We start from the raw sequence: 26995 nt of genomic DNA on the forward strand, positions 1-26995 counted from the left end.
TACTCAGATGCAACTCCAAAGTTTGATTTTTCAGTTATACTGAACTCAGAAGATACCAGTTGATTGATTTCAGTGAAAACTTTGGCTAATCTGAAACTCTCCCATTGCTCCCAGCATCTAAACTAAAAACTAAATCTGTAAGAACAGTGCCAGATTTGTTGCTTTTTCCTCAGTGTGTATTTTAGAAGTGCATAAATAATAATAGTATAGATGTTATGAAGGTACTGAGAAGGAAATGGAGGCTCTACCTTTCTGATTAAATGCCCTTACATATTTTTCACATTTTGCTTTGAACCAGAACTGCTTCTCTCACAGAAACAAAGAAACAAAAAATGTGCGAAAATATTTTGGTGGGTGGAACATTTCAGTATAAAGAGCAACTTGACATAAAAATGGAAACAATTAATTAGGGATAATGTAAGAATAAAATATTATTTTTTTTTTAAATTTCTAATAGCTATTATTACCTTTTTCCTTTTTACCCTGAAGTCACAGAATCACAGAATGAACATATGTGTATCAATAGCTTCCTTACATTCAATAGCATTTCACTGATTTTTTTTTTTTAAAGAAATAATTTGTCTTGCTGCCCTGCTATTAAGATAGAACATGTTGATGTCTTTCAGCTCTATCAGAGGGCTTAAAAACACATGAATTACTCTGTATTAACACTTACTAAGTTATTTCAGGAAAGTGATCAATTTGATGGTTAACTTCAAACAACTACCTTTGGTTTCAACAATTTGCTCAAATATTTGGGCTGCTTGTTTGAATTCTGTGCTAGATCAAGGAACAGACTTTCCTCCTGTGCTTCCAAAGCTGTGCTCAACAGATGGAAGGCATTACTGGCCTTTCTGAGAACTTAAATTGCACATGATTTTATTTGTCTCTTTAGAAACATAATGACCCTTTTTTTCTTGAGTTATCTCCTTGTCTAACTAAAATGTTATAGTCTTTTTAATTACTCTATGTCTGCTCTAATGGGCCTCCCTGGCCTATTTCAGTTGTTCTGTCTCCTGGAGATGATGTAATCACCTCTGAATGCAGTACATAGGACAGGAGGAAATCACAGTCTCCTTACAGTGGTGCCAAAATTAGAGATTCTTAGATGTTATATGCATTTACACTCCTATTACAATTCTTTATGCAAAATAGAGTTCACAGATTACTTAATCTTTGCATTTGTGTAATTTTCAGGAATAACAGTTTTTCCAATGGACTGACTGCAGAAGGAATGGCTGAGTTGCCTCTCTCTTGATGGGCCTTTCTCTTTGGTGGGTAAGCTACAAAAAGATTATTCCTTCAGTGTCATATGTAAATGTGTGTATGAACATGTTCCACTGAACATCAGTCCACTCTCAGATTTGACCCATGTCACTGAACGAGAGAACTGTGCTGAAAAAGTATTTTCGTTACAGTGGCCCAGCTTATCTAGAGGAACATCCTTGAAAAGAGTACCTGAAAGATTGGCCCAGATAAGTGTTTACAGCTTTCCCTCAGGTTGTAAGAATCAAGCTTATAATTTTAAAAAGTCTAATAAGCCAAAGTCCCAGTTCTGCCTGGGTTTTAGGAGCATTTTTCTTCAGGCCTAAATAAAGCGCAGGCAAAAGTCTGTGCAAACATTCTCCACAGCTCTTGGTGTTATGAAGGAAAGATGAGTCATATAGAAAGATCAAAATGGTGACTTTCAAGCCTTCCAGTCATTCCAGTGATGCAGGAGGACTGTACAGTGTGATAAATTTTGTGTGCAGACACATTTAGATGTAGATCCAGATATGTGTAAAGTCTTTGCCTGATTAGAGCTTTTAATCAATAAAATTATCAATCCAGCCTCTATTTCTACCTAAACCTTACTAATTTTTTTAAGACGTTGTTACAGAGCAAATTGCTACAGAGGAAATTCTGACTCAGACAAGTGAGATGGGGAAAGCACAGGAGTGTTACATATTTTTAATTCTTTTTATGGATAAAACAAGAAAGATTAAATTTTTTTTATTGGATCCAGAAGTGGGATTACACCTCTCTCTGTATGTTTGTTGGGGGAGAAAAAAACCAACTTGAAAAAGTCCTCTTTATTTGTCCTCTTTATTTCTTTATATCTCCAAAGATATCTGTAGTCACCTGAAGTATCGGTTTCAGACCAGTGCTCCTTATCTGAAGTACCTTCACAGTTGCCAAATATATTGCTGAGAAGTCAAATGTTAGGAATATATAGGTGATTTTTTTTTGCCTTACATGTAAAAAGGTACACAGGATTCTGCGTAATGACTATGGTTTGACTTGGAAGTCAAAGAAATATCTCCGACACCAAACTGAGTCAGTCAATTTTTCTAAGGCTACATGAATTCAGATATATTGGGTAATGGAAATTCTAAACACTGTGTAAATATGATGACTGACTTAGCCACAAAAATTGTAAACAGCAGTTTATAGTGTTATTACAACCCTGACCTCTCTGATTTTATCTTTTACTCACTTCAGTGGGAATTAGGTATGGCTTTAAATACTTTAGTTACTTCCCTTGCAGGCAAGTGAGAAGTCATAGTCTGCAGTCCTGACTTTTGACCCATTTTGCATATTAAGTTGTTATTATTAATAAAAATAATTTTTTGCACATTAACCTATCATTAATTAGTATTGCACTGGTTGAATGTCACAATCTATTTTAAGATAGTTACTACCTGATCAGACTGAAGAATACTGTAAATATTCTGAGTGAATTTTGACTGCTTCACATTTATAAATGAAGGAAACCTAATTCCTGTCATTTATCCAAGTCCAAATACTGTCAAGCTGAAAGAAACAAGTTGTGCAGAGTGAAGGAGAGATTTAAAATTCAGATTCTTGAGCAGCCTTGATAAACTCTATGTCTAAAGAGTGACCTGTCGATAGCACTTGCCACAAAACATGTGCACAAATGCAAGATTTTTGAGAAAAAGTGTTAAAAACACACACAGAGAAGCATGTTGGTTGAAGCTGACAATGTACAAAAGTAATCACTAGTCCTACAAAATATGAAATGTCTTTTTTTTTTTTAAGCAAAGCTTAATGCCTTGACATCCAAAGAATGGCTGGAGATCTTATTACTTGCACTGGATAAAAATTTCATATGAGTTTATAATCTACAGCTCTTCCTGTTAGAGATATTTATAATACACTGCCAGAAGCTGATGCTGCTTTCTGAAATGCCACACACCTTTGGAGGACTGATTAAAATTTTTTGTTTATTTGTGCTTAAATAGGTGCAAATATACCCAGATAAGGAAGATGCAAGAAATATTAACATCCTATTGGCACTTCTTGACAGAATTGCAATATTTTGTGGCATATTTTCTACGTGTTCCTGGGGACGCTGAAGATGCTTTTTCTGAGGTAAGAGTACAAGTAGCATTTTCAGTGGTATATGGGTAGGTGCTGCATTTCAGCTCATGAAAGTATTAACATGACACATGAGCCAATTTACCTGCATCCAGACTGGCAGCTTTTGGCTGCAGAAGAGAGCTGGAAGCACATGCATTTAGGAACCAGAGAGAGCAACCAGAACTGGTGAGGAAAAGCTAGAAATTATCATGGGCAGTCAGTAAAGGGATTTTTTTTGAGCTCATATAATGTAAGAATAATAAAATTAAATTATAATATTAAATTAGGTTCTTTTAAGAATTACTTGATTTTCATTAAATATAATAATTAGTTAAATATTAGCAAATCTTACTTATTCTGCATCCTAATTTTAACCCTAAGGACTTGTTGAAACTATGTAATTTGTTGAAATCAGCATCCTCCAGTTCAGGCATAACTGGGAACTTTGACTTTTACATTGATAAAGTAAGTTTTTGAGAAGTGAATTCCCCTCTTGTTTGTACAGTTGCTTAATGTCTCACACAAATAACAAAAGGTTATACTTTTTTTTTCTTTGGCAGAAGGTCTTTGCAACTGCTACAGTTCACTTGAACATTTTTACATTAAGTAAAAAAATTGTAATCTCTTTTGCAGACTTTTTAGATACAGTTATTTTGTCAGGTGTATCCTGATTGCTCGTTGCAAGTCATTTATGTTGCTTTCTGTGAAGTATTTCCTGAATCTATTAAATGTTTTGATGATGATTTTAAGGGGGCATTGGCAGACTTAGTTTTTTAGTGTCTATCAGGTATTAGTAGTTTTTTTTCCTTCCACCAGGTCTGCATTTCAATGAGAATCTATTGCTTTTTCCCCTGGTAATTGTGTACATATATACACACAGAGAAAATTCAGAACTAGCAATACTATTGTCAAAACTGGCTTTCTCAGCTCACTAATAATGATGATTATGATTTCTTAATACTGATTGTTGGTGTGTAAATACGGACAAATAGTTTAAACCATAACCTGGAAGGGAATCTGAGCTGACTATCCATGGCTTTATTTCTCTTTAAGAAAAATAAAACTGGATCAAACATCTCAAAATGTTTTTGGTAAAAACAGCTATTTGTAGGTGGCCCTGAAGGTGTCTCTCTATAAAAAATGGCCACTTTTTATAAATATCCTCACAGGATTCAGACTGTACCTGTCCTAGAAATTTCTAGTGGAAATATTATTATATTACCATTAAATATCTGCATGTCTTTACAGTAAAAGTTTATGATTTTTAGATTGCATATGTCATTTGATATCCATTCCAAAACTTAGATTTAGAGCAGATTTCTATTTTTACTGCTCATTTATTTAGATTTCATGGCAATGTGGATTTCATTATCTTGTATGTTGAAGCTGATTGACAAATGCAATAGAAATATGTTTTTGAAGTAGATATAAAATACAGAAATATTTTTCTCAAAACCTTTCTCTCTGTCAGTCACTGTTTGTTGGGCAGAATTTTCTTTTTAGTTACAGACAGAGAAAATTGTATGTAGAAAAAGATCACCCTGAAAATTTAATTTAGAGAAGGTTTACGTACATCAAAGTTATATATGCTCCAAATTCCTAATGGGTCTTTAACTTGGAAGAGCTGGGTAAGCCCACAGTATTCTCTGTAATGTGAAACCACTATAAATAGATAATGGACAGATTTAACTGAAATTTAGTCAGACCAGAAAAAATCCCAAGACTCTGGGAGACCACTGCTATGGCAGAAATTCTGTATCTGCATGAGACTTATGGTGTGGGAGCTGTGTAAAATTCTAGTGGAATGAATTCTGAAAACCACGGAATAAAGTCAATTAAGTATTGCTGTGAGAATAATTCACAACCTCAACAAAACCTGTGCAAATGTATTGAATTACCAGAATTGGAACAACCACAAAGTGAGGATATTCAGCCATGTGCAAAACCAAGCAGAAGCAGAAGGGAGATAGCAAAAACTGTTCTGGTTAACTTTAACTATATGAATATAATTATTTCAGTTAACAGGCTTGGAACCCATGCCTGAAAGTTGACCGTGGGCATAAAAATGTGCCCATTTTAGGCAGGAAACAAAGCAATTTTAATTTCATTTGGGAATATTCATCGGGTGATTTTCAAAATTAACATAAATATTTTTCTAAATTAAGTTTTTTCTTTTCAGATCTAAAACCAAAGAAATGGGTGTGGAAGAAATGGAATCTCAAAAGCTCTAAGGCTGCCACAGTAAATCATACAGTGAAGATGCTACTGCTAACACACAAGCTGCTGCATCTGCCAGTTCTGCAGCAGCCAGTAAGTCTTGTAAATATTTTTAAACACATAATGCACGTGACTGTACATTTTGGAATAGAACTTAGAGCACACTGCAAAATCTTAATTGTCAACAGAAATTATTAGTAATATTTTCAGTTTGTTTTGCACAAAATCAAAATGTTAAAGCAATTAAAAATGAATCGTGAATTTTGGTCAACTCTAAACATATATCCTGCCAATATACTGATACTTCTATTTGATTAAGCTGTAAACAATATTACAAAGTATTTAAAGGATCTGCTTATGTTCCATCTAGTAAAATCTGATTGGTTTGATTTATCAGTTTTCTAATAGTAATGACAGCTAATCTTTTTTCTACTCCTTTCTCTGGTGTCTGGCTCCCATTTTCAGTGTGCCTTGCCTTCCAGCCTCTGCTTCACTGTCCTGATGGATCAGACCTTGCCTTTTATTGTTTCATACTAACCTACTGTACTTCCTCATGGCCACTATTTTAACTTCTTTTTTCAAGCTTCTTGTGCTCATGTTGCTTCTAACTTGCTCCCTTTCCAAATGTTACCCAGCATTTTGTTTCTTCAGGGGAGCCAGTTTCTTCTCTTTTCCCCCTCCCTGAAATTACTGTTTTCCTTCAATCATCTACAGCCATAATTTTATGCTAACAGTCTTCTCTTGCTCCTTTTTGTCCTCCTTCACCAACCATAACCACAATTTTTCTCAATCTTGCCTCCCCCCCCCTTTTTTTTTTCATGTGCTCATGTGCTTTTCTGGTTTTAGATCAGTTGTTAAGGTAGGAAAACCTTATTTTTGTTGCAAAACAATTGAGAGGAAAACATCTGAGTGAAAACTCATAAATGTGCATTCCCACTGCCCAGCCCCTGCCATTTTCAATGGTATCACTCTGATTTTCTCTAGAGTTCTGTTCAATGCTTAGGAAAAGATAGAGGGTTGTGCCTGTTAATGCTAAGGAGAGAAGTTTTGGAACATGCTGTACTCAGGAGACCCTGAATGCACTAAGTACTGCAGACATGTCAGAGGAAGGGAGGTGTTCTGTCCCGTACCATGATTCCCATAAAGCTTTCTCTTCTCAAGTGGAGGTAAAAGAACTGTGTGGGGCTTTCTAAGCAAAGAGGAGAGTTCCCTTTGAGACCCAGTTGAAGGATTTAGTCTCTGCAAATGGATACAGCTTTGTAGAATCTTGGTATGGATTGCCTATGCACAGCTGTGGCTTAATAAATTGTCATTATGTGTTGCCTGTTAGCTTTCCAGAATAATTTTTCTTTTTTACTTCAGTGTTTCTTTACAAGTACAATTAACGTGGTTTCTTTAAAATTGAAAGTCAGTGTTGCTCTCGAGTTATGGTCTTGAAAGGAAATTCTTGTTTACAGAATCCATTTTTTGTGTGTTGCTCACTTTGCAGTACAGTTTTTAGAAACAGAAATGTATACATGTTTTTGAACAGGGGAACATTTGGGTATTTTTTTAAATCTCAAAGCCTAAACCCAGTGGGAACATTTGTGTAATTTTTATACATTCAAATGGTTTTGTTCTGATATAATCATATTTACTTTTAGATATTGGTCATTGTATTACTTTACTAGTATATGAAAACAAGAATATGAAACCGAGTAGAAAGTGATTATTCTTGAAGCAGGTACAATAAATCACCTCAGCTGTTGATTATAATAACACTTCAAACCATAGGGAGTGTTTTTAATGACAGTAATTTTGAAGTCACCAAAGCTGTTGTTTCTTCATGTTTCTTGCCAAGATATAATGACTTGTTTTTTCCAGTGACAATAAAATAAAAGGGAGAAGCCTCACTATTTTAGCCCTCCCTGTTAATACCCTGTTCAGTGATCCACTTTATTGCTTTAGGCTTTCACGGCGTTCTCAGTTTTGTTCAATAATCCCTTATTCTCCTGTATGACCACTGAGAAGGCAGTTGCTTGTCCAGATCCACTTGGGTGTCTAGTTTTTTTTGTGAAATCCCTAGGAATAGGGTGCATAGGCAGGTTGGCTGTCATATTAGTGTGTCTTACATTGAATTGAGTGTCCATGGTTTTCAAATGTTCCCTTTCTTCTACAGCTCTCATCCAGTTTTCCTGTGCTGTGCTGTGATATCACAGCAGACATAAACAAGCTGCCAACCCTGTTTGCCACCTTGAACAGAGACAACAACCTAACTGGGACAGTGTGGTGTCCTTTGTAGCAACAGAAGTCACTGTGAGTGTGGGTAGAAACAGCTCCAGCTCCTCTGCTGCCCTGGTGTAATGAGTCAGGTAATTTAAAGCCACTGTGGCTGTGTGTTTGATGTTTTAGCAGTGTGTACCAGGCTCAAACTTGTTTTTCTTACTTATCAAATAGGACATTGAAAATGGCTTGCTTAAAGTTATATGAGAAATCTGTAGCAGAGCCAGGTTTCAAAGGCCAGTAGATGAGCCCTGAAAACTCAGCAGTGAGTAGCTGATGACTAGATTCTTGACCATCCAAACTGGTGCTGTCCAAGGTAATAGTGAGTTGTGTTTATGCTTAGACAGCCAGTTGTAATTGTAAAGAGACTTGGTCCTGAATTCTAATTAAAATTATACTATGTAACACCATAAAAACCATTTCTAGTGGTATTAAAGATATTGCTGGATTAGTTGGAAGAATAGGGAAGTCATTCTTCTGCTCTACTCAGGACTGGTGACACCACACCTGGAGTGTTCAGTTTTGGGCTCCTTAGTTACAGGAGAGATGTGAACATACTGGAGAGAGTCCAATGAAGGGCCACAAGGGTGACACATCTCCCCCATGAGTAAAGTCTGGGAGTACTGGGACTGTTTAGCCTGGAGAAGAGAAGGCTCAGGGGAGAACTTATCAATGTAATAAATACCTGAAGGGAGAGTGCAAAAGAGAACTGAGCCAGGCTCTTTCCAGTGTTTCCTAGTGATAGGTCAAGAGACAACGGGCACCAGCTAAAAGAGCATCTTTTTCTTGTGAGGGTGACTGAGTACTGGCACAGGTTGTGCAAAGAGGTTGTAGGGTCTCTCTCTTTGGAGATATTCAAAAAAATATCTGGATGTGGTCTTGGCTCCTCTGCTTGAGCAGAGAGGTTGAACCAGGTGACCTCCAGAGGTCCCTTCCAACCTCAACCAGTCTGTGATTCTGTGGATAAAGTGAGACAAATTCTTTCAAATAAAGGTGGGAGAATGAAAGAACTGTGGTTAGGGATATAGGCTGGAAGTAATGCCTTTGCTTCTGTATAGAAACAACAATATGGAAATAAGACATTCCATAAGGACTTGCAGGACTTGCTCAGTGAACATCATACCATGCCTATGTCAGTGCAGTGATGGCACATGGTCACAAAACTGAGATGAAAACCACTGAAGACTGGTCTGTAGAATGAGCTGTTTTCAGTGTTTACTTTGTAAAAGTTGAAAAAGATGTTTTTGTGTCTTAGTCTTACACTATTCTGAACACCCAAGTAACACAAATATTTTCCTAATTTTGCACACTTTGTTAGTTCCAGAAAGCTTAGTCTGCAGAGGACTGAGCCTTAAAACTGACCAGCCTAACTCCTCAAAGATGAGGAAGCTGTTGCTCTATGTAAAGTGAACTTGTAATGAGTTTCACAAAGCTATCTGGGTACTAGGTAATGCAGATCCCTACTCTCCTCCTGGAGCTGAGTACATTAGGTATGTACTTTCTATTGAAATACATTGAATTTCAGCAGTCTACTTCACCTGACCCTTCAAGTTGTCACTAGGTGCCAACAGCCAACCCCTGGGTACCTGGTGTCCCCCAAGATCTGGACTACACTGAATAAAGCTCAGTGTTCAGGTCTTTCCCCATCTTCACTGAAACACTGTTTGAGAAATGATTGTAAAAGTGAGGATTGTTATTTGATATTGGACTTCAGCTTGAACACACTGTAACCTTTATGTGACAAGTTTATGCATCTTCATTCTAACTCCTCTGCTTTTCTGCTTAGCACTGGAGATAAATAGTTATTCTCATGAGGAAGTAATTTCATCTGAAGTGAGTATTTTTTTCCCCTCTGTGTCAAAAGACATCCTTTTGAAGTGCCAGGCCTCTAAATAAAAGAGTTTCTTTAATGAAACAACGAATCTTGGTAAGCTAGGATCTGCCTTCCAAACAGAATTGAAGGAAATCTCCCATTTTAGGTCTGGAATGTAAGCAGTTATGGAATTTCAGTGTCTGGAATGCTTGAGATTTACAAGCCAGCTTTCCTCAGCCAGGTATTTATTGTGAAGTTATTTACAGAGCTCAAGACTTAACACTTGGTAGCTTTAATACTATGTTAACCCCCCCTCACCTCCCAAATATTTATAATTAAATTCTGAAGTTTTATTTTATGTAAGACTATGAATTTCAATGTATGGTGTTAAAAAGCTTTTTAAGTAATTTTGCTGTGAGGATATTATTAAGGTTAATATAAATCTCATGTTAAAAACCCTGTGTAACTCCTTGAATATTTTCACATCTGAGTTTTTGCTTTAAATACAGTCCTGTTTCTCAGCATTATTCTACTAACAGCAGAAAGAACTTAGCTTTTTTTCTGCTAACAAATTCACCTTCTCTGCTGTTTTAAGTAAACAATTTAAGATTTAAATAACTATTACCTTTTAAAAATCATCCAGTGATGTAAACAGTTGAATTTCCTTTTTTTTTTGCTATTAAATGTTAGTTTAAAAAAAGTACATTATTATTTCTAAGTATGGATCTCAACTCTGATGATGGCCATTTTCCTGATTTGGGGAAAATCATCTAATTTGTTTTCTACATATTATATGTTATGAAATTGCTATGTTTTTTGAAAAGTTGGTAGTGAGGAGAAAGATATCCTAGGCTTATTTATTTAGACTTAGAAATATTTAGACTACTCAGATACTGCTCATTGAGTGCAATGAAATACTGTGGTTCTCATTACTTTATTGATTTAATATTAACTTACATTTTGCTTCAGCTTATTCAAAGAGAATATACATGTTTTCTTCAAAAAGTAATTTAAAACACAGACAAGTGTATTTTAATAATTAATGGATCATGTAGTAATCTGATTATTACAGATGCTGTGCAGAACAGTGTTTTAAAGTACTTGCAACAGAACTAGAAGTGAGACCGTGTTTTACCATATCAGGTGTTTTAAAAAGTCATGGAAATTGTCCAATTGTCATTTTTTATTGTGTATTTACACCATTTTGCATACCTTTAATGACACACAAGTGATGAGACAAATGTGTAATTATCTCCCAAACGTGGAAAATGTGTTTTGTGTCGTTGTTTCAAGAAAAATAGCTTTCCTATGGAATCTAGACTCATTTAGGTTGGCAGAGTGCTACAGGTCTCTTGTCCAATCTCCTGCTCAAAGTAGAGCCCACACTGATTGTGTAGGGCTTTGTCCAGTCAGACCTGGAAAACTTCCAAGGATGGATATCCTGCAGCCTTCTGTGAGATTCCTCAGATGAGATTTGCCCACTGCTGTGTCCCAGAGTGTTTATCAGCACTAATGCAAAAGATAAGTAATTAAGTAGAACCTTGCTAATTAAATTTAAAGAGCCTGTGTAATGGAGCAGTTCCCATGAAATGTGAGTGGCTGTTGGAGGTGCTGCTTAACCCTCAGAGCTTGTGTTTCACTCCTAAACCCCAGTCTGTGCACACCGTGTAGTGTTGGTGGTAAACAAAATAAAAAGCTGCATGCAAACCAATGCCTCTGAAGGAAAAGCAAAGAAATTACAACTGAGGTTGGCTTTTATAACCATTTTGTTTGGGTTTGCTTGAACCTTTAGTATTATAAATGGGCCATATCTAGAAATGAGTATCTGTTTCTTTTCATACAAACGTGTTTTCCTCCCACATGGTATATTATATGTTGATGTTAACATTAAATTGTGATGTAATTGATGTAATAGGCTTTTGTGAGGATTTCTGACATCTATTTGAATACCTGTTAAATCCTAATAGCTTCTTTTTATTATCCTTGTCTTTTAATAGTTCGCTGCTGTAGATCATCACTTTACATTTTCTGATTATTATTTTCTAGTTTTAGCACTAAACTGATTTTTTTCCTGAGTTAAAAATAAGTATTTCAGAAGAGATTTTCTGACATAAAGCTACATTGAAAATTGCTCAGTTTTAAGGCCATATGACTGTGGTACTGAAGAATTGCATCATTTGCAGTCAGGTGTCTTTCTGTGAACAGTTCCCTCACAGGACACATTTCAGTTATGACAGCTGTAAAACATAAAGCAGCCTTGGCTTACCTGGTAATGGTGGTAACATAGGGATTCATTAGAGAAAGCAGTCAGCAGTAAAGGCTAATTACAGCTGGGGCTCAGGAATTGTATGACTGTGTTTCTATATCCTTCAATTACATAATCAAAAGATCTTTTAAAAGAGCTTGTCCACATCTGGTTTTAATTTTAAGGGTTTTTTACATATATATTCATATATAAACGTGTGCTTACATTTTCATTCAAACTTCAGTAGAGCTTTTAAGCACAATCTTAATGAGATGTTATTTTCATTTTTATTTCAAAGTTTCAGCTAATCTAGTTTAGGTATACAAACTTCTGCTGGTGTGTTAATGTTGATCATGAGTGTGAACTTGGTTTCATGTTTATATATTCACAGAAAGGAGTGCAGACAATTATCAGCAAAAAAGCTTTTCATAGTACAGTCTGTTGTGATCATGGAACATGTGATAGATAAACCAGCAAGAGCACAGGGAAGGTTTACTGATACAGCTGTAGTGACACATTTTCCTGCAAGGATCTCTTTATATCTTCTTTGATTTTTGACTTGCTAATAACATAATCAGGTTTCAAATTACACTATTTTTAGACAGGTTTTTTTTTGAAAAAGAAATATTTGTTAAAAAGAGAATTTTTGCTGTTTTCTGTGAGTGCTCTTCAAAAGAAAGGTTTTCCTGTAGGAAAAAGTGGTAGACTCTAAACACTTGTAATGCAGCATAGGACATTTAAGACCATTATTAATTAACTTGACTGTATCCCAGTCATCTGGCAGCTGCTTCAGCTCATTTTTTGGTGATCTTTATCTAAGTGCAGTTATCACACTACCAAGAAAACATGTGGGGAAAACTGAGCAGAATGAAATGATATAATGCATTAGTCATGTAGGGCTTAGTTGAACACTTTAATAGCTGGAAAACTAAGATGTCTTTTCTTCAGCAGGTCACACTGATTTTAGCTGCAGTTTCAAACTAGTCCTGCAGGCTCATCTATATTTCTGTATCTGTGAGTTTTGGTTCTACCATCTGAGAGTTATTTCCATTACCTGCTGGAACTGTAACCTTCTTTTACCTGGCATAACTCTGAGCCTTTAATCAGCAAGAGTATGTGGCAAAGATTTTTAAGATTTTTGCATTGTTTCTTTTGAGATGTCTATTGTGTGGTTTGCTGCAGGCTGTCATTTTTGTCTGCCATCCAATGTATGTTGGCAGGAGGGTTGTGTACTAGTCTTTGTGTCTGGTCACAGAAAAAAATTCATGCATCTCAGCCAGACCATTTTGTTATTCCTTTAGAATTAAAAGCATATGAAACAGATGCAGCTTAATAAGTATCTTTTTTTATAAATAACATTTAAATAACTTAAAACAATAAAGTTCAAATACAACTTAAAATAAAGTTTAATGCTGTAACAACAGAAAAAGCATGTATAAGGATGGAAAAATAATATTGAAAGCTGTATGCCCTAACAGGAATTATACAAAAGATAGGATATGTTACATAAAAAACCTTAATATGTCTGAATTTTTGCTTCATCGTTATATAAAATGTTAATTTGTGAAAAGTGAGATGAAGTACGTTATTTATTCCTATTTTTATTTTACATACACTATTTGAAACATCTTTTAGAGCAGCATTAGGTATTTGTTTCATTAATAGATAGGAACATTTTGTGTTAGAGTAAACTTAATTTTTCCAAACTAACTCTTTTATCTGAATACAACAATAAACATTTACAAGATTATATTTTTTTTCTGATCATATAGTTTATGTATAGGATATCAGTTTCTTGGGGGAAGTATTTAAAATACTGCTCAGCCTCCACATTTTCTATTGACTTGATAATCTGACAACTCATTCCAGCAGCCTTAAAGTCTGACATATTTTACACAACATTATCATCTGCTTATTATTATTATAGCAGCCATATTTAAGAAGCAGATAGGTTTTTTAAATAAAATATTATCAGATAATCAAGTAATGACTTATTCTTCAGGGTAAATTAATTTAAGAAACTACCCAGTTACAATGACTAAGATAATGATTGTACAACTCTTTAGAATTTTTTACAACTTTTAGTTACTAAATCTGGTTTTGTGTATATTTTCAAATCTTTTCATGTAGTCTCTTAAAAATAAACATAAATGCGCAAGTCCAGCTTGTTCAGTTTCTCAGTAGTATTCCAGCCTCTCTTGATATCTTGTCAAATAGTCTTCTTAAAATTAATCTTCCTGCTGGAACTAGTTCTTTATAGATCATTTGTGATTAGGATATTGCCAGAGGAAGAAAGTGGGATGCTCTGTGTTCTTTCTTTGTTTTTTTACCTTTCATTGGAACCCCTTTGTGGTTTAGTGTAACAAACATCTCCTTTCCTTTGTGTGTCCATTTTGCAGAAGCATATGTGTTATAGTGGTTTTCTTCAATCAGTTCTATGAAGTTGCAGTCCTCGTTGCAGACTTTCTGTTGAGAGTAAATAATAACATAGTGAATAATAACATAGAGTAAGATAAGTGCAAGTGTTCTTAAATATTTAGGGGAAAATGGGAGATGCATTATAAACCCTGTGTATTATTAATATTTTAATAAATAAATTTGACTCCTGAAATCTGAATGTTGAATATTTTGAAGGAGTATATAAGCTCTAATAATTGAATTTATTAAATGGGCATAAAAGTCTAGTATGGGATGTATGAGATAAGTACAGGATACATTTTACTTTGTTAGGAATCTGTTTTATAAAAAACCATGCAGATGCTGCATCTGAAAATGTGTATCTTTAAGATTTTACAGGGTGACTGTACACATAAGAGAAGTTTGCATCCATACCTTTCCATAGAGTCTTCCTGACTTGTTCATTGCCAGAAAGTATTCACTCTCCACTCCTTTGATTGCCACTATTCCAACTGCCACCGTTCGGATTTCTAGAATACCTGCAAAGGCACATGGCAAGGGCTGTAAAACGGTTGGTTGTTCTCCAGTCAACTCAGAAGGTTTAGCTGAACTAATATTCAGTAATATTTCCGTGTTTATTGAAAATCTGAAGCAATTGTTCTTGAAAAATGGAAAAATTACGCGTATTCACGTGAAAAAAGGGCTGGACTTTCAAAAATCCCTGTATGTGATCGTGTCTGCATAAAACCGCTTAAAAACTGAATGGTGATAATTTTTGAGTACATTCTGAAGTTGTGATGTCAGTATAAAATTTTTCTATTTTCAAAGAATCAGTGTATCTTAGAATGTATCAGCCTTGTGGTTCCATTTGGAATATATGCTCAGTTGTCAAGGTTCACAGAATTTGTGTCAAGCCTTTATTTTGAAGTCTTGTGTAGCAGTATCATCTCCTTGAAAGAGTTCAAACCTTAGAACTTGTGAGTGATAGAAAACAGACCACACAGTGTCTTAAATAAGATAAAGTATTTGCCTGACCTTTGTGTGCTTTTATGACTGATTGGAGCTGTAAAGATACGTGTATTTGAAAATCATTAAAGGCTGCTCTAAGAACTTAGTTATTCAAACCCAGAAAACATTTAGTGTTGTTTTCTATAAACTGTTTTATTTTCATCTCCCTGGTATATATCTCTGTGGTCACTATGATACATTTAAGTTACCTGCAACATAAAAAATATTCTCATGTTAGTGAAAAAAAAAAATTTAGCAAAGGTGAGAGGATGGTTGGTGCAAGTTATTAAGGAACACCAGGTTGTTTTCAAGATTAAATATTATTAATGTCGTCTTAAGCAATAGTTTGGAGTTATACATCTGAGTTTGAGCCGTTTCCTTCCACACTGAGTCACTGACAGAACTCTGCCACAGCAACTGTCCTGTGACTTGTTCTCCAAAATGGGATCTTTCAAAGGCAGCAACTCCAGGCAAATTCCAACGGTGTGGAGGAGACAAGTGAGCGAGAGGGAGACAGAGGCACGTGTTAGATTCTCACCTGAACCATGACTTTCCTCTTTAAAAAAACATTTCATTTTTTCCCTTCCAAGTTTGCATTGACTTTTCACAGCCATCACACGTGATAATAATTTTTCAATAATTAGGGGGTTTTTTTGGAAGGCATTAAATATATGTGATATTTTTCCTTTCCTATACTTCTTTATATTGTGATGGCCTTTGCTTTCTTCCCTGTTCTGCTTTGCTTTCCTCCTTGATATTACTCATGTATCAGTCCTAGTCTGTATTGTTGATTTTTGTTTCCTATTTTCCTTACCAGATCAGTTACCTCTTCTCATGGTGTGTGCAGTGCTGGGCATTCATCTTGGAGCACTTACACTTCTGTACTTCTCCATAATGCTAAGCCAGCTTTAAGAAAGGCTTTAGACTTCTTTGACAAGTTCCACCCTGCTGCAGGCCTAGGAACAATTCTTACAAAAGGCAATTTGTAACTGAAACTAACAAAAATTATGTTAACTTTCATTTAAATTTCACTTTAGAAAAACCACAGTGAGGCTGAAAAACAGATGAACATCTGCATTTAGCCAAACAAAGAACATAACAGTGGAAGGGATCTCTGGGTCATCAAGTCCAGTGTTCTGCTAGCCTGGGAATTGCATCAGATAATTCTCTTTTCATAAACTTTGCCAATACTAAATTGGAATTGTTATTTCTTTGCCCCCAGTGTTTCTGCCGAGGGCTGTTCCAGAGTTTGATTTATTTTAATGGCTGCAGACTTCCTAGTAATTTGCAATCCACATTTTTTCAGTGACAGCATATATCCATTTGCTCTTTTGCCTGTGCTGGCCGTTAACTTAAGGAGAGGTTTATTCAAAAAAAATCTATGTTACAGTTTTCTATTTATACAGAATTTTAAAAAAATGAAAGATTCAAAATGACTTTTTAAAACAAGTCATGCTAATAGGAATGGAGATTTCTTTGAGTAAGCTGATGTTGGCTGAAGTTACAGTAGTGAGAAATCCTTCTACTTTTAAAAAGGAAATGCCAAAAGGTTTTGTCCAAGGCAATATTATTATTGTTACAATTTTTACATTTTTTTTTAGATTTCTTTTTTCTGAAGTAGATGGTGACATTCATACTGACTTGTTGGAGTTATTTTATTTTTGTTCGGGGTACTTGTTTTTCTACTTTATTCACGTTTCTTCCTTTATGTACATAAACTATGGAAAGAGGCTATTAAGGTTGAGGAATCATACATTGAAAGTTTATTAGTTTATCAATGTCATCATTGCAGTTGTATCACGTGCTTAAATTTAGTATCCACACTAAATATCAGAGGTCTCTCACAGACCAGGAAGAATGATTTTGAGTAATATTCAATATAATGTAGACAGAAATTTCGGTACTTTAACCATTTTACAAGGTGCTTCTGAATATACAAATTTATAAGATGTCCACCTTTTCCCTGCACACTTGTTATGCTCAGCATAATTCTCAAAGCACAAGTTCTTTGATGAACTAGTTAATGCACTATTTAACTCTTATGAACAACATAATCTCACTGTGAAAACATCTAAACTACTTTTCTATTTTTTTAATTCTCAGCTTGATATATAAATACTTAACACAAACTTTGAGGTTAAAGAGACATGTGGATAATGGCAATCACTGTCTCTTCCAATTATAATTTTATAAATTATATTTATTTAATAAAATGATCTTTTATATTATATCATAATTATATTACCAAAGCAGGAAATTACTAAAGAATATACCAAAGAACAAATCCATTAAATAGAGAATGTAAGTTGTATTTTTCCCTCTTTGTTTCATTTCCTTTCAGTATTTCTATTAAGTCAAGGTTTCACATTGTATTCACTATATGACAGTGTAGTCATATTGGTCTTTGTTTATTCTGTATGTTCTTGGTACTCAATCCCTGTAAGAGAAGTTACAGGATGGTAAATAGACACTAGGATATGTCCTTGCAGGTAGGAACCTAATCCATCAGTAAGTGTCAAGGGAATAAAACTGTTCAACCAGAATTTTGGCCAACTGCATATATTTCCTGTTTCTTCTATACTGTCTGTAATCATCTGCTACTGGAGGTTCTTGCCAACAGGATGTTGGGCTAAATTAAATTTGGAGCAGATACGGTTATCCTTATGCTCCGTGTGTCCATGGTCTGTTACACAGTCAGGACTGTTAGATCCAGCCAAGTCTATGAATGTGATCTCTTTAGGTAGCTTTTTTTTTAAAAAAAAAACAACCCTCTTCTTTTTGCTCTTCTCCTTTGTTTTGAAGTTCTCTATCACTGCAATGTCTTTGAGACTAGGCAGGAACAACATTTGTGTACTGGAAACTAACCCAATAATCTTATTTTTCTTGCTGGAAAGAGCTTTGCTCCTGAGTAATTGAAGGTATTAAATTCAACAACATCACTGTAATATAGTCTAAAGATTAGCTTTATAAGGATGGGAACATGAGTTCGGCAAAACTCACTCACCAAAGCTAAAGATTGTTCTGGTATTCCCTTTTTCACTGCCTTTAAGACGTGAACTGAATTAAAATGTCTTTGTTTCATTGCTCCTCTACTGTGTAGCTGACCTTCAGTTGTTCATGCTGATTCTTTTCAGGGGATTCATTGGAAGGAGGTAAATCTCTTTATCAGTAGAAAAATGGTAATAGAAGTAAACTCTATGCTGTGTTATGTTTATAGGCCATTTTATACATAAAGACAAAAATTTATACAAGAGAATTATAAGATTTCAGCTAACTCAGTGGAGGCAGGATTTTATCTCTAAGGTGGTTTCCTCAGAGCAGCAGGAGAGGTACAGTAAGTTAAAATCTTTTCAGAAAAAAACCTCCAAACAGAAATAGAAAAAAATGAACAAGCACACATGTGAGATTTGTCTGTGCCAATTTCTAAGTGTTATTTTATGTAGCACCAGATGCTTCAGAAAAATGATAAAGAACTAAAATCTGCAGTCAGAAGTTCTACTGAGGAAAGCCTCTTCTCCTCAGTCTAATACTGCACCATTCCTTGTCTTACATTAGCAATTCCATTCTTAGGTGCTTCCTTTTGAAGTAAAGAGTTTTAATCCTTCCAGTCTCTATTCATGAAAAGAAAAAAGTCATCAAGCTAGGATGGGAAATAGAAAATTGTTATATGTAGATTGTTTCATTGAAATACTCTTTTCATACTCTAATAACCAAAATTATTTTAGAGGCATGCTTAAATTGATAAGAAGTTGATGAGAAATTCAGAAGGCAAAAATTCAACAAGGTCTTAAACACCCCTGATTTAAAAATTAAAATGTAAACTGTGTTTTTCGGTAACTTTATCTAAAGCATCCCCATAGAAGTTCAGAAGAGGTTTAAGAGTAGACTTGAATATACCACAAAGTAACTGGGAAAGAAATCAGATTAAAGCCAGAAAGAAAAAAGCAGCAACCTAGAGATGGGCATACAAAATTGAAAACAACTGTAATTTCTATAAAATCAGCATGAAATTCCAAACAATTTTATATGGTTGCACGGTCAGTGTATCAAATGTAGCTTAAAATTCCTGTAGTGAGTGAACTTTCCTGTGGAGCTGAAATTCTGTCTGGTGTGCGTAAAAGACACTGAGCTGAGGTGGGCTACAGTCTGTCTTTAGAAAAGATGACTGGATGATGGCAGCATTCCTTTTAACCACTTGGTGCAAATTAAATAACAGACAATTGATATCCAGTAGGGAGGAAAAAAAAAGACAAAAAAAGGACACAAAACAACCCTTTAGGCCGACACAACGGTTTTAGTGAGTGAAAAATATATTGAGTTTTGGAGAAAATTTACATCACAAATGAGGTGATTTTCCTGGTATTCTGGTCTGGAATGACAGTTGCTCAGTACTTTACAAGCAGACATTTTTATGTTTGGACTTATTCCATAGTACTTCAGGCTGGATATTTATGGAGAGAAATGGGCATTTAGCTGTATCACTGATACAGATTTGAGCATTCTCATGGGAGATAATTCTTTCTTGATAAGCAGTATTTGATAACTTTGTTTGTTTTTAATCACCTGTTAATCACAAATTAATAATTTTTAGATTTGAGTAACGTGTTCACATTAACATTTTCATCTTCCTTTTATTTGCTAACTTTTTTTTTTTGCTTTTACAACACACTGGGACATTTTATTTGTTTTAACAAATCTTTGCTTTTATTGCTACACAATCCATTTACAGATTATATGAGTAATTTCTATCAGTATGCAGCTAGGGCTGAATAGTCAGAGTCTCTTTGTGTTTACCCATAATATCCTCAAATAACAATATCTTATCGATCACAAAGTAGTGAGAGCCTTGTGATTTAGCAAAACTGGGGCATTTTGTCTTTAAGCATTTTGCAGCCAAGAGGCTGAAAGAGCAATTGAAATTCTTGCTCCTGAGAGCTGTAAGGAAACCAGTGAGTGCTGCTCATGGCTGAAGATCCAGCAGGCAGCTCTAACGTGTCCAGAGGGGTTTTGGAAGAAAAGAGGGAGCAAAACCACCGAGCTAGGGATCTTTTCACATGTCAGGGAGCTGCCCCACTAGGCCAGGTAAGATTGTTGGGGAGGATTCTGGCAGAAATTTTGAAGTACACATTGTGTTTAGTCCCTCATCAGCTCTTTCTGCAGACATTTCCCGTGTTGCAGGTGTCTCCTCAATGTCTGTCATTCCTGGTCACTGCTCCTCGATTTGTTAGAGTTTCTGTAGATACTAATTTAAAGAGAAATTTGGACATCCATTACATTTTTCAACAAGGCCGACAGCAGTTTCATCCCAGTGCTTTTCTATTCTGTCAGGTGCATTTGTTACAAGAAAATGTTTAAGGGTAAGGTGGAAACTGCTAAGAAGACTTCAGTAATCTTCTAAATGCTGGAAAGAAGGAAAGGAAAAGTATGTTTTTTAAGGACAGGAAAGCAAAAGCTAGTATAGAAGCTAATTGTTATCATTTTCTTTTTAAAAAACTAAGTAACAGATAATATATTTAATACTGATTTTTAATATAATCTAAATTCTTTACAATACCAAATTTTGTGTGATATGTACAGCACTTTATTTCTTGTGGCCTCTTTCTGCACTGAAGTAATAAAAAACAGTCTGTTGCTGATTTTTAGGGGTAGGGAGGTTGACAGTAGTTTTAGGGCACTGACAGTCCAGCACTTGTGAGGAATGTGTTTGTGCAACACCCTTTCCTAGGCAGAATTGTCTTAAGATAAAGTATGTGGAATCTCAAATAGGGAAGGAGGAGGCAGAAAAGAACTTGGATGGAGAATAAGTCAAAACAAAATGAAACCTCTAAGTTTCACTAACTTGTGTTTTTAATTAATTGAATTTAGAGCACATATTTATGAATTCAAGTGACCTTTGCAGATGGTTCAAGGCCAAGAAAAATGATCTCATTGTTGCTTACACCATTCAATGGTATTTAATGTAATTTGTTCTTTTGCTCTGGGATTTAATAAGTTAATGTCTGTGCCTCTCAAAGCAAGAAAATGCAAATCTCAATGGTCAATCATACAGTGTCTTGGAAAACTTTCACAGTCTTAGTGCCTGTGTGCATTTGGTGAGCCAGCACTGTAAATACATTCATTAGCTGGCTTATTAGTTTTTCTGGAAAAGTCTATCAGTAAAAGGAATGCTTTCATTGGACAGTTTTGTAAGTCATTGGTTTCAGGAAGCATTACCTCTTTCTATCTCTTTTTTTAAAAATAGTGGCTATATTGTGAAATATTTGTATGTGTTGAAGTTATTTTGATTCTTAATAATATTTTTAAATGTTGGTACAGCAATTTGCACACTCATTCTCTCTCAAATATAAAATCTAATGGTAAAAAAGTTACTGTGAATAAAAGTATTAATTTAAGATATTTTGTAATATGACTTAATTTTTACCCTTCCTACTATTAAATTAAAATTGATAGAAAGTAGAATTTTCATTTGTGTTGTGTACTTTCCTTAGCAAGAGGGTGAAAGAGTTTCCTGGACAGTACCTCAGAGAACTTAGGTTTATAAGCTTTATAAACAGAAAGGGATATACAAGTGTATGTTTTAATGGTTTTCAAAGCAGAGATTAAATTTTCTCCACCCCATAGAATTTTCTGTCTATGGATATGATTTTAATGAACACTTAATTATGGTAACAGAAAACAAGTTGGTACATACATTCGCTATCACTTTGTTCTTTTAGCTTCTCCTTGTGATACTCAGAATTTTGATTAATGGCTTAACCACATATATGTTGTTGTTTACAGCATGGACCAACATGGAAGGCTAAAAAAAGCTTTTGTTTAGGGGCTCTGTGCTGTATCCATGTGTGCATTTGCTGTGCATGTGTAGAATATCTGAGGCACTGTAGATATGAATATGGCTGTAAAAATGATCCGCACATAAACAATGGATCTGTCAAGGATTTTCAGGAGAACAGTTGAAGCTACTGCTTCAGCAAGGTGCCAGACATCTGGATATCATGGATAAATATTCAAAGCACTCAAACCTCCTGTGTTTGTCCTGTGTGTAATTTCCAAGCAGGAATTGTAGTTGTCTGAGGAAACATGATTAAAGATAGGGAGATATTCCTTGAGGATTCGGTGCAGCATTTTGTTAAACATCCTCAAGTAGCAGAATTTGCTTATAAGATTTACTCCATGTGCAGAAAATATTTGATTAAGCACAAATAGCTGATGTTTAATTGCCTTTGTGCAATTCACTGGACATAAAAACAGTGGGCATATAGAATTAAAAAGAAAATCAACTAATGGCTAAACAGAAATCCATCAAAGACTTTTTTGTACTCTGTTGGGTTCTCATTTATTGATCATTTTAAGTATTCCTTATTTGACATTACATTTTCCATTAATTTCTTCACTATTTTCCAGTCCTACGAACTGATTAATACATGCATTGCTAGATAGAACAACTTTTTGATAAACCCTTGTCCCGGTGATACTCCACAGTTGACAGATAAGTTAGTTAAGGATTTTGAGCCATGTCAAGGTTTCTGAAAGACACTGCTAACTTGATATCTCTGTGAAGGTAGCATAAAAAATGCAAGACAGGAACCAAACATAGGAGGGAAGGTACAACAGGGACTAAAATGACTGTTTAGAAATGCTGTTATTTTACTCAAAAGATCTGCTCTTTGCATGTGTACTTGGACTTGTGGGTGTTTACCTTCATGACAGAAAAGGAAGGGGTAAGCCAGGTGCCACTGTCGAGTCTGCATTGTTCAAAGTGTTTACACAGTCTCTCATGCATCATCAAATGCATGATCTGCCCTTCCAACTATGCATTGCTGGTACCACAGCAAGAGGTGCAGAGTCTGGTTTGAACTTCCAGGCTGATGTTTGGAAATACACCTTCATTTTTATTTACAAATTTAATTTGATCTGCAGCAGGAAATATTAAGAGCCATAATACCTTTGGTTTTTAGTTATTTTTCAAAGTGAAGAAATGTAAAACTATGCTTGTCAGTTTGCAACACGCAGTAAAGATTCCCTCCCCTAATCACTGTAGTGGGGATTTCAATGACCATATGGCAGTTAAAAATTGCTGAAGAGAAATAGCTTAGAATTTCCAAGTATTTTTCTTTATTGTCCAACCTCTTTGGCCTCAGTTTTGTATTAACTCTCTGCTAATGTTTTTGGGTTAGATGGGTTTATAAATCAAATGCTTCATTCTTCATTGAAAATGGTAGTATAGTAAGAATTGGTCTAGGACATTCTGACTCTAAATTGCCTTCTCCTGAGTAGGTCTCTTTTAAACATTAGCACTTCAGGCCATCGTCTTTCCAATATTTCTCTTGACTTGATCATCAAGACCAAAGGCTGTGGCATTTTTCACTGAAGTAGATCATAAAACTATGGAACTTTTCAATTTAGAAGTGTGACTTGTGAATAGCAGTACACAGTAACAAGTGAACAACATGCTGCCCCAGGCAGTCATTCTCTTGTGAATGTCTCCTTAAACTTATTAGACCCCTTCACTTTGCTGATCTCCTCTGTGCTTTATATAAATATTTTCTTGATCAGCCTCTTATACAGCATGTAGTCATTTCTCATTTTTGCAGGAAACTACATTTCCCTTCAATAAAAATTGCCTTGAAGCTAAACATATGGTTATAATGAAGAATAATATTATTTTTTAGAGTTAATACTGTCATGTAAAATCCAAGTCTTAATCCTCACTCTGAAAAAGTGCTCTCTTATTACAGCATTAATAATTTACTGATATGAAAAATGGAAAAAAAATAGTTGAATGACTATTTACAAAATGTAATTGTTTCCAAGCACTTAAGAAAATTAATGATTTAATAGTTTAGAGCTGAACTTGTACAAAAAATACTTTCCCTACAGCTCAAACAAAGGATATTTCTAGTATTTAAATATTTTCTACCAATTTCACTGGATTACATGATCTTTTCAAGCTTTGTAGACTTTCAGAATATAGCTTCAAAACAGCAGTAGTAAATGTAAAATGTTGCTTATTAACCTTTTCATAGCAAAATATGATAAACCATCTAGAGGTGCAAGACTTCCCAAATTCAGTTTCAATGCTTACAGCTACTTTGATTATCTGAATTTGGAAAATTCCACAGACTTCTGTCTCTTCAAATTCTTCCATAATGCAAAAGTTTTAAAACAGATTCATTTGTGTTTATTTTTGTTACTCTGCTGTTTTGTGTTTTCATCTAGTAAAGAGCTGGTGTTCTCCTTGCCCCGTTCCTGGGTAGAATTAGTGATCACAGTTAACCTTAAATTAGTCATGTCATTCCCATGAAGACCTTTTCTGTTTTTCGAAGAAAAACAGGAGTGCATATTCACACACCTTTTCTGTATGTAAGAAAACAAATTATCCATTATCTGAATTGTGTTCTGAGGAACTTTAATTCCATGTGCATTTCCTGTGTTGTTATGGCTTATCACCTGGGTAAACTGGCTGCAGGCAGTCACAGAGATGACCTAAGAACTGCCCTCCTCTGTTTTTTCAGGAAAATTTAATATTATACATTGTTGAGAAAAATTACTAAAAGCTATTATTAAATGCTTGTAGAACGATCATGACATTCTGCAATGTGTTATCAGTTTAAATATATAGTACAACGCATTTTTATTAGTGAAAATGCTCCCAGATGTGGCTAATAACCGAAATTATTTCAAATACGTAAAATTCAGAAAGTGGATGCATAAGAAACAAGGTGGCTGCAGTATTCCAGAGCTTGAATGTATACACAGGGGCCTATGGCATAGAAGAAAATAGTTTTAAATGGTTTGAAACTTTAGACAGTAGAATTTTGTTTCACATAGTTAAGAGCTCTTTTCAGTCGTAAACGCTGCCATCCTGTTGCAAGAGATAGACATCTTTTCCCACTCAGAGCAGTTCTGTAAAATGCAGGGCAAGCACAGCCCAACTGAATACATTGTAGTTCCATTTCCAAGTCGGATCTGCTGTTTGGTGCAGGATCAGCTGAAGCTGGACATGTAAATATACCAATTACAGTGCCTGGAGGAACACAAGCAGGCACCACGTAATTCCTGTCAAGGTACAAAATGCAAGAAGCTGCTGGGAAAATCTCACTAACCCCTCACTGCATCACAGAGTGGGGATTGATAGAAACCAACTGGCTCACTCCTCCTGCCTTCAAAAACCCACTGGACATATATTTGTATGATATGGTCTCTCAAATTGTTCTAGTTTGCTGCTGACAAATAATTTAGATTTAGTTGAACTTTCAAAATCTGTAGAAGTCCAAAGACTAAAATATAAACTAATAAAAGGCAGAAATTAAAAACCTCTCCAAATCAAAAGCAATCTAAAAATTTGATGCAATCCTGATAAACAAATTAGGATTTTCATACCAGATGTTTCTCCTGTATTGCTCAGTATATGGATCAAAATGTGTGTCAAATATCCAACAAATTTTTTTTTCAAGTAGCTTAAGAATTCCTTGTCTTAATTTTGCCTAATGTAATTAATTTCCTTCTAATAACACACTGGTTTTACCTGACTAAAATTTTAAGCCTGACTGGTAGCCTGACTTTAGGGAAATCAATCGAATATTTGCCATTACACACAGGCAGCACTTTGAAACCTCCCTCTTTTTTTACATGACCAGATATTTATAAATGTGTTACTGTCACCCAGTTGTTATCTTTAGTTGTTATCTAGATTTACAAGCCCATATCAAAACTGAGAAAAACAGAAGCATCAGCACCAGTGGAGAAAATTGTTCCTGGCTACAGGACCTATTGCCATTACCAGAGCAAATATACTGTGGGAGCTGCAGCCTAGTCTGTATTTGTTTGTGTGATTTTTAATCTGCCTTTTTAAATTCAGCTGAATTGACCCGTTGGAATATCTGGGGTTTTTTCAGTTTTGACTGCAAATGGATGTAGAGGAAATGCAGGATGTAGAGGAAATCAGGTGTTAACCATGGTGGTAAAAGTATCCGTGCACACTTGTAGTTTTGTCTGTGTGCATAATATCGGGAAGTCAGTGAGAAAACTATTGCAACTGGAATAATGTAAATATTTTCTAGAGTCTACAGCTTTTCTGTGCTTTGCTTTTTGCAAGTATTACATAGAAATAGTGCCCAGTTTTTTGGGGAAAGTTGCTTGTACCCTAAAAGTAGAAATCAGGGCTCTAGAACTAAGGGCTGCACATTCCAGTGTGTTGTGATAGAAGACTGTGATGTTATCTTATGAAAAGAAGTTATCAGTCATAGCTAAAATGTAAAAAGTCATGAAATAACTAATCAGTACTAAACAGTTAATAGAGCATTGGATTAGCCAAATTATATTCTATTTCTTTAAACTTTTTTGTTAACTTTAACGCATTTTTAATATGGTTTTGGTTGTACACAACCCAGTTTCCCATTGCGCTTGGTCTAATTTTTGCATTCCCATATGTGAATTGGTGCAGTTGTATTTATTTCAATTTATATTAAAATAAAGCTTTCAATATATTAAAATTACTATCTTATGTCAGCTAAAGATACATAAAGGGGACATATAAAAGGGCAACTATGAAGTTAGAGCTGTGTTGTTATCCACTCTGCATTACCACCAAGAACCCCACCTACAGTATTTTCAATTAACCAGAGGAAAATACATAAAATGTGATAGAAATTACTTCACTTTCTTTACCAACTAAGAGAAGTTTCCCGTGG

General features: G+C 35.0%; 1 protein-coding gene and 1 long non-coding RNA gene across 3 annotated transcripts in view; one reads left to right on the plus strand and one right to left on the minus strand.

The window, feature by feature from the left end:
* The first annotated feature begins 1195 nt into the window (after window positions 1–1195).
* Window positions 1196–8340, plus strand: LOC116792984. The gene is made up of 3 exons (XR_004359331.1): window positions 1196–1274; window positions 5540–5670; window positions 7736–8340. It is a non-coding gene; the product is annotated as an uncharacterized LOC116792984 (long non-coding RNA).
* A 5088-nt stretch (window positions 8341–13428) lies between these two features.
* Window positions 13429–26995, minus strand: part of FGF7 (fibroblast growth factor 7) — a 28115-nt gene continuing 14548 nt past the window's right edge. For both annotated transcript variants that reach the window (XM_032700495.1, XM_032700496.1), the window contains exons 3-4: window positions 14730–14833; window positions 13429–14363 (exon numbers count right to left, since the gene is read on the minus strand). In XM_032700495.1, the coding sequence (XP_032556386.1) occupies window positions 14169–14363; window positions 14730–14833 (299 nt within the window). In that variant the 3' untranslated portion in view covers window positions 13429–14168. The remainder of the gene's footprint in view (window positions 14364–14729; window positions 14834–26995) is intronic.

Source organism: Chiroxiphia lanceolata, chromosome 12 (genome assembly GCF_009829145.1).
Source record: "Chiroxiphia lanceolata isolate bChiLan1 chromosome 12, bChiLan1.pri, whole genome shotgun sequence".
NCBI classification, from domain to species: domain Eukaryota; kingdom Metazoa; phylum Chordata; class Aves; order Passeriformes; family Pipridae; genus Chiroxiphia; species Chiroxiphia lanceolata.